Consider the following 15,367-nt stretch of genomic DNA (forward strand, 5'->3'; position numbering starts at 1 on the left):
TGAGGTCTGCAAAATCCTGAGTGATGTACAATGAGTAGAAGTAAATCAACTTTTTATTCGTTGGAAAAGTACAAAGACTAGGGGACACTAGAGGAAGTTACAGGGAAATACAGATAGGAGGAAAACAAATTTCACTCAATGAATAGTTAAGCTCTGGAACTCTTTGCTGGAGGAGGTGGTATCAGCAGTTAGAGTATCTGGGTTTTAAAAAGGTTTGGACAAATTCCTGGAGGAAAAGTCCATAGTCTGCTATTGAGACAGACATCGGAAGCAACTGCTTGCCTTGGGATATGTAGTATGGAGTGTTGCCACGATTTGGGTTTCTGCCATGTACTTGTGACCTGGCTTGGCCACTGTTTGGAAAACAGGATACGGGGCTAGATGGACCATTAATCTGACCCAGTATGGCTACTCTTAATGTTCTTATAAGTCTCGCAAGGCCACTGCTATTTTGATGAAGCAGCGGCAGCAAGCGAATCAGTGGCAGTGGGCAGGAAAGAGTGGGGATCTTTCCTGCCCCGAAGAGGCCACTAGACCACCAGGGTGCATTGAAGTACATTAGGGGAGGACATCCTAAGGCTCAAGAGGGGGGAAGGGAAGGCTTGCCTGCACTTCCGTGGGAACCTCGCAGGACCTGGGTCCATCCACAAGGATTCATGATAACCCTGTTCCCGTGCAGGTCTCTAAATCTGAGGAAGCAAAGTGCTCTACTAGTGATTCCATATGTTTCAGTAGTTAACCAATGAGGATGCAGATGAAGCAAAGTGCCCTACCAGTGACCCATTTGTTTCAATAACCAACCAATTGGAAAGCAGAAGAATTAAAATACCCTACCAGTGACTCCACAATTTCTGTAGTGTGCACTGTTTAAGAAGAGCACACACTATTTGAGAAATAATATGTGCATGCATATACTTTCAATAGAGTACACACTATTGTTCAATTGTGAGCATGCTTCTCAAATAGTGGGGACTCATCTGAAACAGTGCACACTTTTCTGAAGATGACACGTCAATTTTTTATGTTCTTTCCTGATATTTTTGTTTGAAAATAACATGAAATGGCATAGGTTATGTTGTTGGCATTTCCTGTGTAATTTCTAACAACTGCCCATCCCAAATCACAAGATAGCATTGGATATAATATCTATATTAACGTTAAGTAGTCTAATATCACAGGAATCTAAAACACATGTAGTACCTTTGGTTCTTTATGTACCATTCACTGTGTACATTGCAATGTTTACTTAACCATATACAGGGGGTCTTTTACTAAAACTTAGCTCGAGCTATCTGAAGCAGGGCCCATTTTATTCCTATGGGCACTACTGCAGATAACTCGAGCTAAGCTTTAATAAAAGACCCCCACAATGTTTTAATTAGATTGCAGTGTTCATTTACATGAAATTTTTCTAGCAGAGAGAAATGGGAAAGAAAACCAGTGGCGTTAATAGAAAACGTAAACTTTGAACCTCTGTTAAAATCAATCCACAATTATTTGCATGACTACTGGAGCTCTTTCAAGACTGATGAGAGAGACTCAGAACCACATTATATAAAATTCAAACACTTCCAGACTGAAAGTTACGATCATAGAAAATGAATTGGATAATCCCTGTGATATTTCTGGTTGCTTTTCTAATTTTTATGTTTATTAAAAGCTTTAATAATGGCACTGACAGAAGCTCCAACATGAAGATTATCCCGGGACCCAGACCTCTACCAATCATTGGGAATTTGCACATGATGGATCTGAGGAAAATTCACAAATCTTTAGTAGAGGTAAAACAACTATTTTTTTTCCACTTGTAAAGAAATAATATGCTCACTTAATGCCATGAAATATGTATTTATTCAAAATTTGTATAATGATTCCAGTGTTACAGCAGTTAATTTTACTTAAAGGTCTATTTAGTAAGGTGTGTTAAGGTTTTATATCTAACCTTTGTTAATGGCCAAACTTAAAGTGCATTAGGAACAAATCATCTGTTAGCTGCTGGGGGCAGAGGGGGGACAGCGAGAGATAATGCCCAACATTTTGAAGAAGGCACTGGGTTATATGTGTTCTTGGATATTGGTGCTGGACTGGAATGCATTTCAAGTTCTCAGTAGGGATATTTTGGCATTTCAGGAAAACTAGTTTCATTGTTTTCTTTATATTTTACAACTTTCTTTAAGGTTGTGTACAGAGATAGTTGTCTTAGAGGGGCATAATTGAACGAAAACGTCTATCTCCATGGGCGTTTATCTCCGAGAACGGGTCCGTGAAGGGGCGGACCGAACCGTATTTTCGAAAAAAATAGACGTCCATGTTTTATTCGACAATTTGTGAGCTGGGCGTTTTTGTTTTTCAGTGATAATGGAAAATGAAAGCGCCCAGCTCAAAAACGAATAAATCCAAGGCATTTGTTCGTGGGAGGGGCCAGGATTCATAGTGTACTGGTCCCCCTCACATGCCAGGACACCAACCCGGCACCCTAGGGGGCACTTTTACAAAAACAAAAAAAAAGGTAAAAGAGCTCCCAGGTGCATAGCACCCTTCCCTTGTGTGTTGAGCCCCCCAAATCCCCCTCAAAACCCACTGCCCACAAGTCTACACCATTACTATAACCCTAAGGGGTGAAGGGGGGGCACCTACATGTGGGTACAGTGGGTTTGGGGGGGGTTGGACGACTAAGCATTAAGCAGCACAATTGTAACAGGTAGGGGGGGGATGGGCCTGGGTCCACCTGCCTGAAGTCCACTGCACCCCCTAACAACTGCTCCAGGGACCTGCATACTGCTGCCAGGGAGGTGGGTATGACATTTGAAGGTGAAAATAAAAAGTTGTGAAACATCATTTTTTGTGATGGGAGGGGGTTAGTGACCACTGGGGGAGTCAGGGGAGGTAATCCCCGATTCCCTCTGGGGGTAATCTGGTCATTTAGGGCACTTTTTGGGGCCTTATTCGTGGAAAAAAACAGGGTCCAGGAAAAGTGCCCTAAATTCTAGCTACAAACGCATACTTTTTTTCCATTATCAGCGAAAGGCGTCCATCTCTCCTCGGCCGATAACCACGCCCCAGTTCCACCTTCGCCACGCCTCCGACACGCCCCCATCAACTTTGTACGCTTCCGCGATGGAGTGCAGTTGAAAACGTCCAAAATCGGCTTTCCATTATACCGATTTATTCGTTTTTGTGAGATAAACGTCTATCTCCCGATTTGGGTCGAAATCTAGGCGTTTTTCTCTTTCAATTATAAGGTGGTTAGTATTTCTGGCGATATGTTCCCAGACCCAGCACTGATCTCAGAGGATGATCACTGGATCTGGGAACTTTCTGCAGAAGATTGTGGTATTGGGTTTGAATGGAATGTTTAGGGTCGGAAGGGTGACTGTGAGAAGTGTGCAGCCAACATGTCTTAATTTTCTTTAGTTTCTCATGTCATTTACAAGAGTTTTCATTTTGCTTTGTTTTGAGGCAATATATTTGTGAAAAGGTCACACTGTTTCAGAAGAGTATATTCCTCAATATTGTGCACTCTTTACAAATAGCGTGCTCTGTTCACAAGTAGTGCACACTCTTTCCCGATTGCATGTACATGTGCTTGCTATGGGGAAAGAGAGCACACTATTTATTATATTCATAAATAGGGCATCTATTAGGGAATAGAGCATAGTCTTCTGAAAAAGTGTGTCCTATTCGTGAATAATGCACATTGAAGAGTGCTCAGTATGTGGACAAAAACTGACATGAAACAAATGCACATTCCTAGTTTCTGTTAAGGATGTTATTTATATTTATTTATTTATAGCATTTATAGCCCACATTTTCCCACCCACGGGCAGGCCCAATGTGGCTTACAACAGTAAAGGGCTGAAAAGGCATACATTAATTTGGCATAAACAATCAAGTACATGGAAGTAGGAGTGATCAGTAAGTAATTACAGAGAAGGAGAAGGGGTAAGAAAGTGGAGGATGTCATTAAGATAGGTAGAATTCAACAGTTATGGATGCAACGGCGGGACTTTAGCGTAAGCTATTCCAAATAAGGTGGTCTTGAGTGCTTTTCTGAAGGTCAGATGATCGGGAGTAGTTTTTACAGATTTAGGTAAGCCATTCCACAAATGAGCACCAACATAAGGGAAGGTGGATGCGTAAGTGGCTTTATACTTGAGGCCAGAACATGTAGGGTAATGGAGAGATAAGTACGAACGAGATGATCTGTCAGAGTTCCTAGGTGGAAAGTTGATATGGTTATCCATATAAGCTGGAACTTCTCCGTAAAGGATTTTATGCACCAGGGTGCAATTTTTTCTCCCTTTACTAGGGAAAGGGAATGGGACTTGATGTACCACCTTTCTGTGTTTTGTTTTTGCAACTACATTCAGGGGGTCTTTTATTTAGGCGTGCTGGCGTTTTTAGCGCGCGTTAAAAATAGGCGCACGCTAAATGCCAAAGTCGCCCATAGGAATACATTGGCATCTTTAGCATTTAGTGCGTGCCCATTTCCAGCGTGCCTTAGTAAAAGACCCCCTAAAGGCAGTTTACATAGTATATAAAGGTACTTATTTGTACCTGGGGCAATGGAGGGTTAAATGACTTGCCCAGAGTCGGGAGGTGTTGCAGTGGGAATTGAACTTAGTTCCCCAGGATCAAAGTTCACTGCACTAGCCACTAGGCTAGTACAGATGTCAGAGTCCCATAATGGTTAATAGGTAGATAAACATTGTACTACTGGGACAGATTAAATATCCATCAAGCCCAGCATCTTGTTTCCAACAGTGGCCAATCTAGTTTACAAGTAACTGGCAGGATCCCAAAACAGTAAACAGATTCAGTGCTGCTTATCGCAGAAATAAGCAGTGGAGTTTTGCCAGTTCTGCCTCAGTAATGATTTATGGACTTTACTTCCAGAAATTTGTCCAAACCTTTTTCAAACCCTGCTACACAGAGACTTTTGTATAATACATTTAAGGCCATGCAAGTATACACATGTATTTTCCATGCAGGAACAACCAGCAAATACACCTGTAGATGTCGCATTTTGTAAAACTTTAAATAAAAGAAAAACTAATTAAGAAGCCAAGTTCTAAAATCTAAAATCCTTTCCTTCTGAGATAGTATTTAAGACCAAAAAGATAAATACAATTGCACCTTCCCTCAGATCTTCACACCCAAATGAGCAGTTAGTTCACAAATTCATGATTCAAAGTAAATGTGATTGGTTTTTTTTGTTTGTTTGTTTAGTTTTGTTCATCAAATGTTTTCAAAAAGTACAAAGATCAGGGGACACTAAAAGTCATATAATAATACTTTTAAAACTAATAGGAAGAAATATTGTTCACTTAAGGAATAGTTAGGCTCTCTGTGAGACCCCGAGCGGGAGTTGAATGAGGCCGGAGAAAATAATTCAGCCAGACAAAAGGATGGAATGCAAAATTAAGCATTTATTTCAGGAACAGGAATTCCTAGGCATGTTTCTTCGCAGGAACCATGTCATAGCAAGGGTAAATCTTTGTGGTTCAGGAACACAGTTATTAGCAGTGCATTTTTCTAGCAAAAAAGGTGCCCTTACTCAATTGCCAGGCCATTCTTCAGGGGTGGGGTGATCACTGAGGGACCCGCAAAATTAAGCATTTATTTCAGGAACAGGAATTCCTAGGCATGTTTCTTCGCAGGAACCATGTCATAGCAAGGGTAAATCTTTGTGGTTCAGGAACACAGTTATTAGCAGTGCATTTTTCTAGCAAAAAAGGTGCCCTTACTCAATTGCCAGGCCATTCTTCAGGGGTGGGGTGATCACTGAGGGACCCATCCCACAATAGCCAGGCCCCCTGCAACCAGTCACAGAATCTATGACAAGGCAGAATTGGTGTGTAGAGCCTGAGCTCTTTCATTAAAACTTGGGGACCATGGGTCAATTTTAGCAGACAATGGAAAAGGTGCCGGTACTCAGTACCCCCTCAAAAAAAGCCCTGGTTATTAGTATTTATTTTCATGTACCCTCAGGCCTGTTTCTTTGCAGAGCTCGAGGAACAGAATTGTGTATGTCAGCCTCTGGCAGCAGGCTCAAACACAGTCTGCAGCTGCGGGGTTGCCATGCCTCAAACACAGCCTTTGAGTTCTACTCTACACAGGGCTTTTTTTGAGGGGGTACTTGGGGGTACTGAGTACCGGCACCTTTCCATTATCTGTTAAAATTGACCCATGGACCCAAAGTTTTAATGAAAGAGCTCAGGCTCTACACACCAATTCTGCCTTGTCATAGATTTTGTGACTGGTTGCAGGGGACCTGGCTATTGTGGGGTGGGTCCTTCAGTGATCACCCCACTCCTGAAGAGTGGCCTAGCATTTGAGTACCGGCACCTTTTTTGATAGAATAAATGCACTGACTCTACATGTCAGGTCTGGCTCCAGCAAACTTGCAAAATTCAGTCAGTTAGCAAAAAGGGCTTACTTCAGCCCGATCACAGCATTTAGATGTATCCAGTAAGGGCATATGCTGGGCTTCTCTCCTCTTTCTCCCCTGGGCTCCCTTCACCTCTGCCTAGCCCTTCCCTTTAAACTCCCTGGTCTCAACTCTGCTCTGCCTGGCTCACTTCCTCCCGTGGGGGACCTGTGCTCTTGAGGTGGCCCTGGTTAGTTGTAGAGGGATCTTTCTTAAGGTGAAGGGCAGTCTTCTATAACCCCATCACATACTCTCCCCCTCAACTCAAGTGACATAGCTAGGTGGGGCTACGGGGGCCTGGGCCCCCCAAAATTTCATCTGGGCCCCTGGTTTTGCTTGCCGGGGTCCCCAATCTCCGCCAGCTGAAGCCTTGCCAGCACCGGTCTGGAGGGGCTGCCGCAGTCCCTTCCCTTCTCTCTCTTCCTCCTAATGTCTTGCATGCTCCTTTAAGTAAATGAGAGCAGGGAAGGGAACACGGCGGCACCCCAGACCGGTGCTAGAGAAGGCTTCAGCTGGCAGGGGTTGGGGACCAGCCAAGGAATTTGCTAATGTGGGATGCGGCAGGGCAGCGTGGAGCTGCGATGAGGCAACGGGGGTGCGGCGGCGGGGCAGCAGACTAAAATGTCCCGTCCCCCCCACTTGTCCACTCTCTCAATATGCAAGTAGTACTCAATGAACAGGGGGAGATCACTGATTCCTTCCAACAATTCCCTGGATTCTGCCTTACATCCTGGCAAACACGTCGATGCATGACTGGTTCAAGAGCAGAGAGATCATTTGCAGCTGGCTCATAGGTAAGATGTGCATATACTAAGACACAGGCAGACACCATTCGTCACAACCCCAGTCCTCTGTGTGCCAGAGTCTAGCTCACACCACTATTGTGCAGGCAGGTGGGAAATTACCCCCATACATGTCCTTGGTCTCCCACTCACCTTATGTATATTCTTTCACTTTCCCAATGTCACACAGGTGATCAGGAGGGGCATAATCGAATGTTGCCAGCGAAATAGGTCGCCAGCGATCTATTTTGGCGGCGGCAGCAAAACAGCTGGCCGGAACCGTATTTTCGAAAAAGATGGCTGGCCATCTTTTTTTCCGATAATATGGTTTAGCCCAGCCAAATGCCAGAGTTCGCCGGGTTTGAGAAGGCCGGTTTTGTTTTTCAGCGATAATGGAAAAAAATGCCGGCCATCTCAAACCCGGCGAACTCTGGGAAGAGCCAGCATTTGTAGTGCACTGGTCCCCCTGACATGCCAGGACACCAACCGGGCACCCTAGGGGGCACTTCTAAAAATGTTTAAAAAATACAAAAAAAGCTCCCAGGTGCATAGCTCCCTTACCTTGGGTGCTGAGCCCCCCAAATCCCCCCCAAACCCACTCCCCACAACTCTACACCATTACCATAGCCCTTATTGGTGAAGGGGGGCACCTACATGTGGGTACATTGGGTTTGGGGGGGGGGGGCTGGAGGGCTCAACACTTAGCACCACAAGTGTAACAGGTGTGGGGGGAATGGACCTGGGTCTGCCTGCCTGGAGTGCACTGCACCCAATAAAAACTGCTCCAGGGACCTGCATACTGCTGTCAGGGAGCTGTGTATGACATTTCAGGCTGGCATAGAGGCTGGCAAAAAAAGTGTTTTATTTTTATTTTTTTAGTGTGGGAGGGGGTTGGTGACCACTGGGGGAGTATGGGGAGGTCATCCCCCATTCCCTCTGGTGGTCATCTGGTGAAATGGGGCACCTTTTTGAGGCTTGGTCGTGAAAATTAAAGGACCAAGTAAACCCGGCGAAATACTGCTTAACGCCGCTTTTTTTTCCATTATCCACGAAAGCCGGCCATCTGGTAGCCACGCCCATGCCTGCCCATGTCCTGCCTTCGCTACTTGCCGACACGCCCCCTTGAACTTTCACCCGCGAGGCGACGGGAAAGTGGCGATGATGTCAAAAGAGCCGCTTTCCATTATATCGATTTCACTGCTTTTGAGAGATCGCCGGCCTGCAGGGCTATCCACAGAGGAGATGGCTAATGACCTCCATTGGCAGACCCCATGATAAGGCTGAGGAGCACTACAACAGAGCACACAAGCAAATCAGGACAATCTTCAAACACACCTTTAGAATGCTCAAGACCTGATTCAGGTGCTTAGATAGATCTGGAGGGGAGCTGCTCTACAAACCTTCCTTTTTTACCTTTGCATCTTTCACATGCCACCCATTTGCTCACACTTTTCATACATTAGGTTTTGTTCATCAAACTTCAAAGCCACCTTTTTAAAAATTTTGTCCCATACAAGATTTTCTTTTTTCAAACAGTTTAGCAGTGATTCACCCTTCTAATCAGTGCTTCCACATGGGAACGTGGAACGTGGAAACACTGATTAGGAGTTAATCATTACACTCTAAGCACTGCACTACAGCACCAGCAGGAGCAAGTGAAAAAAGATAAAAAAGTTATGAAGACAAGAATGTTAATTGATTAGCAGCCATTTTACCCGCTGGTACACCTAGCAATTCAGTGGGATACATCTGATTCAGTGGAGCTAAGTACTACCATTACTAATATCATAGGGTATACACTATTTAAAATGGAACATTGACTAGTTCAACAGATTTGTGTATGGCATCTACTGTCAGCTCCACTAGCAGGTAGGAAGGGAGGGTAGTGGGATGATGGTGGTTTCCAGTGGCATGTCATAAGCTGTTTTATGGCTGAGACTCATGCACGGCATTCTGAGCACTATTATTCAATATTGCACACTACTTTAGAGCACATGATATAGAAGCTACAATAGTGAAATATTTTAGGTTTCTATTTTCCGTATAGTTAAAATTTAATGCCAAGAAGTATAGAGTGATGCGCTTGGGGTGTAGAAACCCAAAAGAGAGATACCGGATAGGAGGGGAGAGATTAATAAGCTCGACTCAGGAGAGAGACCTTGGGGTGTTGGTGTCTTGGGATCTGAAGGTAAAGAAACAATGGGACAAGGTGATGGCCCTGGCCAGAAAAACGCTAGGCTGCATAGAGAGGGGCATAGCCAGCAGAAGAAAGGAGGTGTTGATGCCCCTCTACAAATCGTTGGTGAGGTCCCACTTGGAGTATTGTGTTCAGTTTTGGAGGCTGTATCTTAATAAAGATATAAAAAGACTGGAAGCAGGTCAAAGAAAAGCTTCAAAAATGGTATGGGATTTGCATTGCAAACCGTACGAGGAGAGACTTGCTGACCTGACCATGTATACCTTGCGGGAAAGGAGAAACAGGGGTGAGATGATACAGACGTTCAAATATTTGAAAGGTATTAATCCGCAAATGAACCTTTTTTCCGGAGACAGGAAGGTGGTAGAACTAAAAGACATGAATTGAGGTTTGAAGGGGGGCAGACTCAGAACTAATGTCAGAAAGTATTTTTTCACAGAGAGGGTGGTGGATATGTGGTATGCTGTCCCACGGGAGGTGGTGGAGATGAAAACGGTAATGGAATTCAAACATGCATGGAATAAACACAAAGGAATCCTATTTAGAAGGAATGGTTCCGCAGAATCTTAGCAGAGATTGGTAATTGGGGAAACAAAATGGGAACTGGGCAGACTTCTATGGTCTACGCCCTGATCTTGACTAAATAGATAGGGATGGGCTGGAGGGTAAATTTTAAGGGGCTTCGACGTTAGCTTCAGAACTTTGTACAAGAACAGTACTGGGCAGACTTCTATGGTCTGTGCCATGATTAAGGCAAGGACAAATCAAACTCGGGTATACATATAAAGTATCACATACCATGTAAAATGAGTTTATCTTGTTGGGCAGACTAGATGGATCATACAGGTCTTTATCTGCCATCATTTACTATGTAAATGCTGCTATTGGGATAAATGCTTTTCAATATCAGCTTCAGAGTGTGTAGCCCAAGTAACAGTTTTTTTTCTCTTTATCTGCCGAGATACATTTAATTGTAGTTAATTCTTTTAATTTATTCATTAACTTCTGTGGCTTATCTTCTGCTGCACTGGGTTCATAAACCAAGGTCTTTATCTAGCACCTAACAAGGGTGCTATCTTCATCTGTAGTGTAGTAGATAACCTATGGTGGGCACCTTTTTATTCTGGGCAATGTTCTTCCTGTTCTTTCCTATCATGGTTCAATTGTAGTTTGAAGTTTGATATAGATTTTAAACAAGGGGTCACCATGTGAAGGTACTTAGCAAGACAGGAGAAAAAGTGTTCTTTCTCCCTCAGAGATACACAGCAATTTACCAGTTGCTGCTATTGCTGAATTTTAGATTGACCTTTCTTTTGACCCTTCTGGATAGTGTTTCTTTAAGACTTAAGCCATGATTAAGCAAAAATAATTTAGAAACAATAATTAGCCAGAAGATGATGGCAATTGAGCTTATTTTCGAAAGGGATTGCAGGCGATCTTCCGACACAAATCGGGAGATCGCCGGCGATATCCTGATCCCGGCCAAATCGGTATTATCAAAAGCCGATTTTTGGCCGGCCCCAACTGCTTTTTCGTTGCAGCGCCGGCTAACCTTCAAGGGGGCGTGTTGGTAGGGTAGCGAAGGTGGGAAGGGGCGGGGGTTACGAGATGGTCGGCTTCGCCTCATAATGAAAAAAAAATCGCCTTTCGCTGGGCGGACTTGGTCCTTTTATTTTTAGGACCAAGTCTGAAAAAAGTGCCCAAACTGACCAGATGACCACCAGAGGGAAGCGGGGATCACCTCCCCTTACTCCCCCAGTGGTCACCAACCCACTCCCACCCCCAAAAAAAACATTTTTTGCCAGCCTGTATGCCAGCCTGAAATGTCATAACCAGCTCCTTGACAGCAGTATGCAGGTCCCTGGAACAGTTTTTAGTGGGTGCACTGCACTTCAGGCAGGTGGACCCAGGCCCATCCCCCCCCTAACTGTTACACTTGTGGTGGTTAATGTTGAGCCCTCCAAAACCCCCCAAACCCACTGTACCCACATGTGGGTGCCTCCCTTCACCCATTAGGGCTATGGTAATGGTGTAGAGGTGTGCGGAGTGGGTTTTGGGGGGGATTTGGGGGACTCAGCACCCAAGGTGTGGGTGCTATGCACCTGGAAGATATTTTTGTTTTGTTTTTTAATTTTGTTAAGTGCCCCCTAGGGTGCCCGGTTGGTGTCCTGGCATGTCAAGGGGACCAGTGCACTACAAATGCTGGCTCCTCCCACAGCCAAATGCTTTGCATTTTGCCGGGTTTGAGATGGCCGGGCCCGGTTTCCATTATGGCTGAAAATCGGAGCCAGCCATCTCATCTAAACCCAGCGATCCTGCTCTAAATTCGGCAAGCGATTTGGCCGGCGCCAAGTGTATTTCGAAAATACACTTGGCTCCGCCCCCTCATGGAACCGGCCCCGAAGATGGCCGGCCATCAATTTGGCCGGCGCCATTCGATTATGCCCCTTCATGATACCAGTATGAGCCAAACCTTTTTTCATTGACTTTCTATAACATTTAGGAGGTAGTTACTATGGTGTGTTAATGTAATAATGCATTTATTTGCCTCTTAATATGTATTTTATTACTGTAATGCATGATAGTTTAGGTTACCATGGAAAACATAATAATGCAATGCAAAGCATTCAAATCTATGCAAAATATCTCATTATTATGTAAATCAAGCAATGGAGCCTTCAGTGAACACTGCAACCTGTGTTATTCCAGGAAAAAATCTCACAACTAATATTATTTTTCCTACTCAGGAACATCGGGCTGTTAACTTGTGGTTCTATGCTCCTGGGTAGCATCTTAAAGAAAATAAAGTTGAAGTATGCCTATAAATTAACCTACGTTTAATGTACATGCATGTAAATATATGCACATAAATTCAATGGGATAGTTTTGAAATAAAATATTTGCATGTATTTCTGTTTGGGAATATTTGCCAATACCCATAAAGCAAACAGTAGGTAAATATTATTTTGTTTCTTCTTGCTTAAGTCCTGTAAAACTTATTAGTACCTGAAATATGTATATGTCAATTCTCTATCTTGTAATAAATGCCTCAATATATATTTTCCTTTTGTTTTCAAGATGTCCGAAATATATGGTCCTATATACAGAATTCATTTGGGAAATATAAAAGCGGTTGTTCTCTCTGGATATGAAACTGTGAAAGATGCTTTGGTAAACCATGCTGATGAATTTTCAGAAAGGCCTGTAGTCCAAATATTTGAAGATATACACCATGGATTTGGTAACTACAATGTTATCTTCTGGTTTTAACTGCATAATACTAGCAGTCACATATATAGCACCCTCCAACCCTCTGGCCTCTAACAGATCCCCTGCAATATAAACCTGCATCCATGTTACAAGTCATAGGACAAACATGGAGTAATTTTTAAAATAGGTTGTTTTACAAAGTTGCAGTAGAAAGTGAACTAAATGCATCTTTATATAGGTTTTTCCTGTGCACTAAGGCCATTTTTACCACATCTATAAAAATTGTCCTTTTTTATTTCTTGTATTAATGTACTAATGTTTGTAAATATACAAAAGGTTCTCAATACTTGAAGCAAATACACTTATTGATTTTTGGAGGAAAAAGCCTCGAGAAACCCCTTGACACATAAAAAGGTCATATAAGGAGTTGGACTTCCTCATCATCAGCCAGAAAAACCTCTGTATAGGGTAAAACTTTGCTATAATTTTCCAATCTTAGACTTTTAAACTCAGCCAATCAATGATTAAATGAACTTAGCTTAATTGTAGCTTAATTGTAGTCGATCTCTGTGTTTTCCTGTTGACATTGACCATGATCAATGGCGGCCAGCGTTTCGAATTTGCATGTTTATTTATTTATTTATTTATTTATTTATTTATTGCATTTGTATCCCACATTTTCCCACCTATTTGCGGGCTCAGTGTGGCTTACAATAAGACATGAATAATAGAAATACATTTGTTACGACTAGGTTATGGATTACATTGAACAGAGTTGTGCGAGACATTCGAATATCAATGGGAGTATAACAATGGGACATCAACATAGAAACATTAGAAGGAGATAATGGGAAAAAAAAGGGCATTGTTAGAAACCTAGGCATATAATGTACATAGTTCCGTGAGTAAATGAATGATTGACTGGATAAAGGGATGAGGGATCAGAAGTGGATGTGTATTGAGTGTTCTGCTTCAGGATCACCGGACAAACAATCTAAAATCAACATAAGAAAACAACTTTCAGTAAATCTTTCCATGTATTCAAAGGTTGTTTTAACAGTGCACTTACTTCTGCTCAGTTTTGCCGGCGGATGCAACAGAGACAACCCCTGGAAAAAATAGCATAAAGCCCAGATGATGTCCACGCCTACCGGTTCCAGAAACCAATGATCAATTAGTCAATTAACCAATTGCAAACTTAATGTTTTTCTTCTTTTTCACTGTAAATCCTTAACGTTTATATTTGTTAGTGTTATAAAAAATGGATCCATTCAAATTTGGAGTTTAAACCTGCTGGAATAAATGTTTTCAATTTGAAGATTCATCTTTGTTCATTTTACAAGAGGTGAAGTGTTTTTTTTCGAGCCTTAATTGCGCTTTTGTGCTCTATCAACCTCATATACAGGGTCCGAGAGGTTTGCCCTATGTAAATCTTTTTACAGGGGCAGATGATGCAGTAGATAACAAAACTAGATTTACAGGTAGTGTTGATCTTTAAATCAAACTCTTTGTATGTACTCAGATGTACGAAGGTAGTCGTCTCAATCATTAAATCGCACATAGAGCAGTTATTACATCTTTTATGTCCCAGGTAAATTGGTGTAGTGGGGAGTCCATTGAAAACCCTGCTGGACAAAGTAACTCTTTTAGGTTTCTTCCCCTGGTAAATGCAAAACGCACTCTTGATTCTGCAAAAACTGGTAATGTCTGAGCTACATGCCAATGTTCTCTAAAAATCTGTGTTAATTTATTCGATGATTATGTGTATCTGAATACTAAGGTTTGTAAGTCCTTATCCTCATTGGTTCTAGAATTGGGATGTAGTAGAAGTTCTCTGTTGTTGAATTTGGCTCTCTTATAGGCCGATTTTACGACATGTTCTGGATATCCTCTTTCAACGCGGCATTTCTGCATTTCCTTAGCTTGAATGTGAAAATCATTAACATCAGAACAGATCCTTCTGAACCTAAGGAATTGCGAAAAAGGAAGACTGTCACGAAGTTTCTTTGGATGACAGCTACTGTATTGAAGAAATGTAGTCCTATCTGTTTCTTTATGATGTACTGTGGTCTTAAAGCCCATTATATCTTTACATATTGTCACGTCTAAAAATGTAATTACAGTGGAATCATGATGAACTGTAAACTTAATCCGTGGATGACACTGGTTTAAATAGCTTTAAAAACCTGATAATTCCTCATAGCTCGCGTTCCATCAGTGGCGTTCTGAGGAGCGCTGACACCCGGGGGGACCGCCCCCACCGCCCCCCCCCCCCCTTGGTACACCACTGTGTTCCATAACATGAAAATATCATCTATGAAGCAAATCCACATCTCTATCCGATCCCACAAAAGACTTGGGTAGAAAAACTTCTCCTCAAAATCAGTCATAAATAAGTTCGCTATAGAAGGAGTCATCGTGACTCCCATCACAACTCCTGAGATTTGCTGAAAGTATCTTGCATCATATAGTTTTCCATAGCTAGAGAGGCAAGATTTGTTATGAAGGCAATCCTCCGAAAATCAATGTGTATTTGCTTCAAGAATTGAGAACCTTTTGTATATTTACATTCATTTGACTGATTTATTTTTTTATTTTTGTACCCACACTTTTCCACTCATGGCAGGCTCAATGTGGCTTGCATATTGTATACAGGTACTTATTTGTACCTGGGGCAATGGAGGGTTAAGTGACTTGCCCAGAGTCACAAGGAGCTGCCTGTGCCTGAAGTGGGAATTGAACTTAGTT

General features: G+C 42.6%; 1 protein-coding gene across 1 annotated transcript in view; it reads left to right on the top strand.

The window, feature by feature from the left end:
• Window positions 1–1,443: 1,443 nt before the first annotated feature.
• Window positions 1,444–15,367, top strand: part of LOC115467069 (cytochrome P450 2K6-like) — a 97,207-nt gene continuing 83,283 nt past the window's right edge. Inside the window, exons 1-2 of the mRNA XM_030198747.1 lie at window positions 1,444–1,781; window positions 12,488–12,650. Of these exons, the coding sequence (XP_030054607.1) occupies window positions 1,599–1,781; window positions 12,488–12,650 (346 nt within the window). The 5' untranslated portion in view covers window positions 1,444–1,598. The remainder of the gene's footprint in view (window positions 1,782–12,487; window positions 12,651–15,367) is intronic.

The sequence above is a fragment of the Microcaecilia unicolor genome, chromosome 3 (assembly GCF_901765095.1).
Source record: "Microcaecilia unicolor chromosome 3, aMicUni1.1, whole genome shotgun sequence".
Lineage (NCBI taxonomy): Eukaryota > Metazoa > Chordata > Amphibia > Gymnophiona > Siphonopidae > Microcaecilia > Microcaecilia unicolor.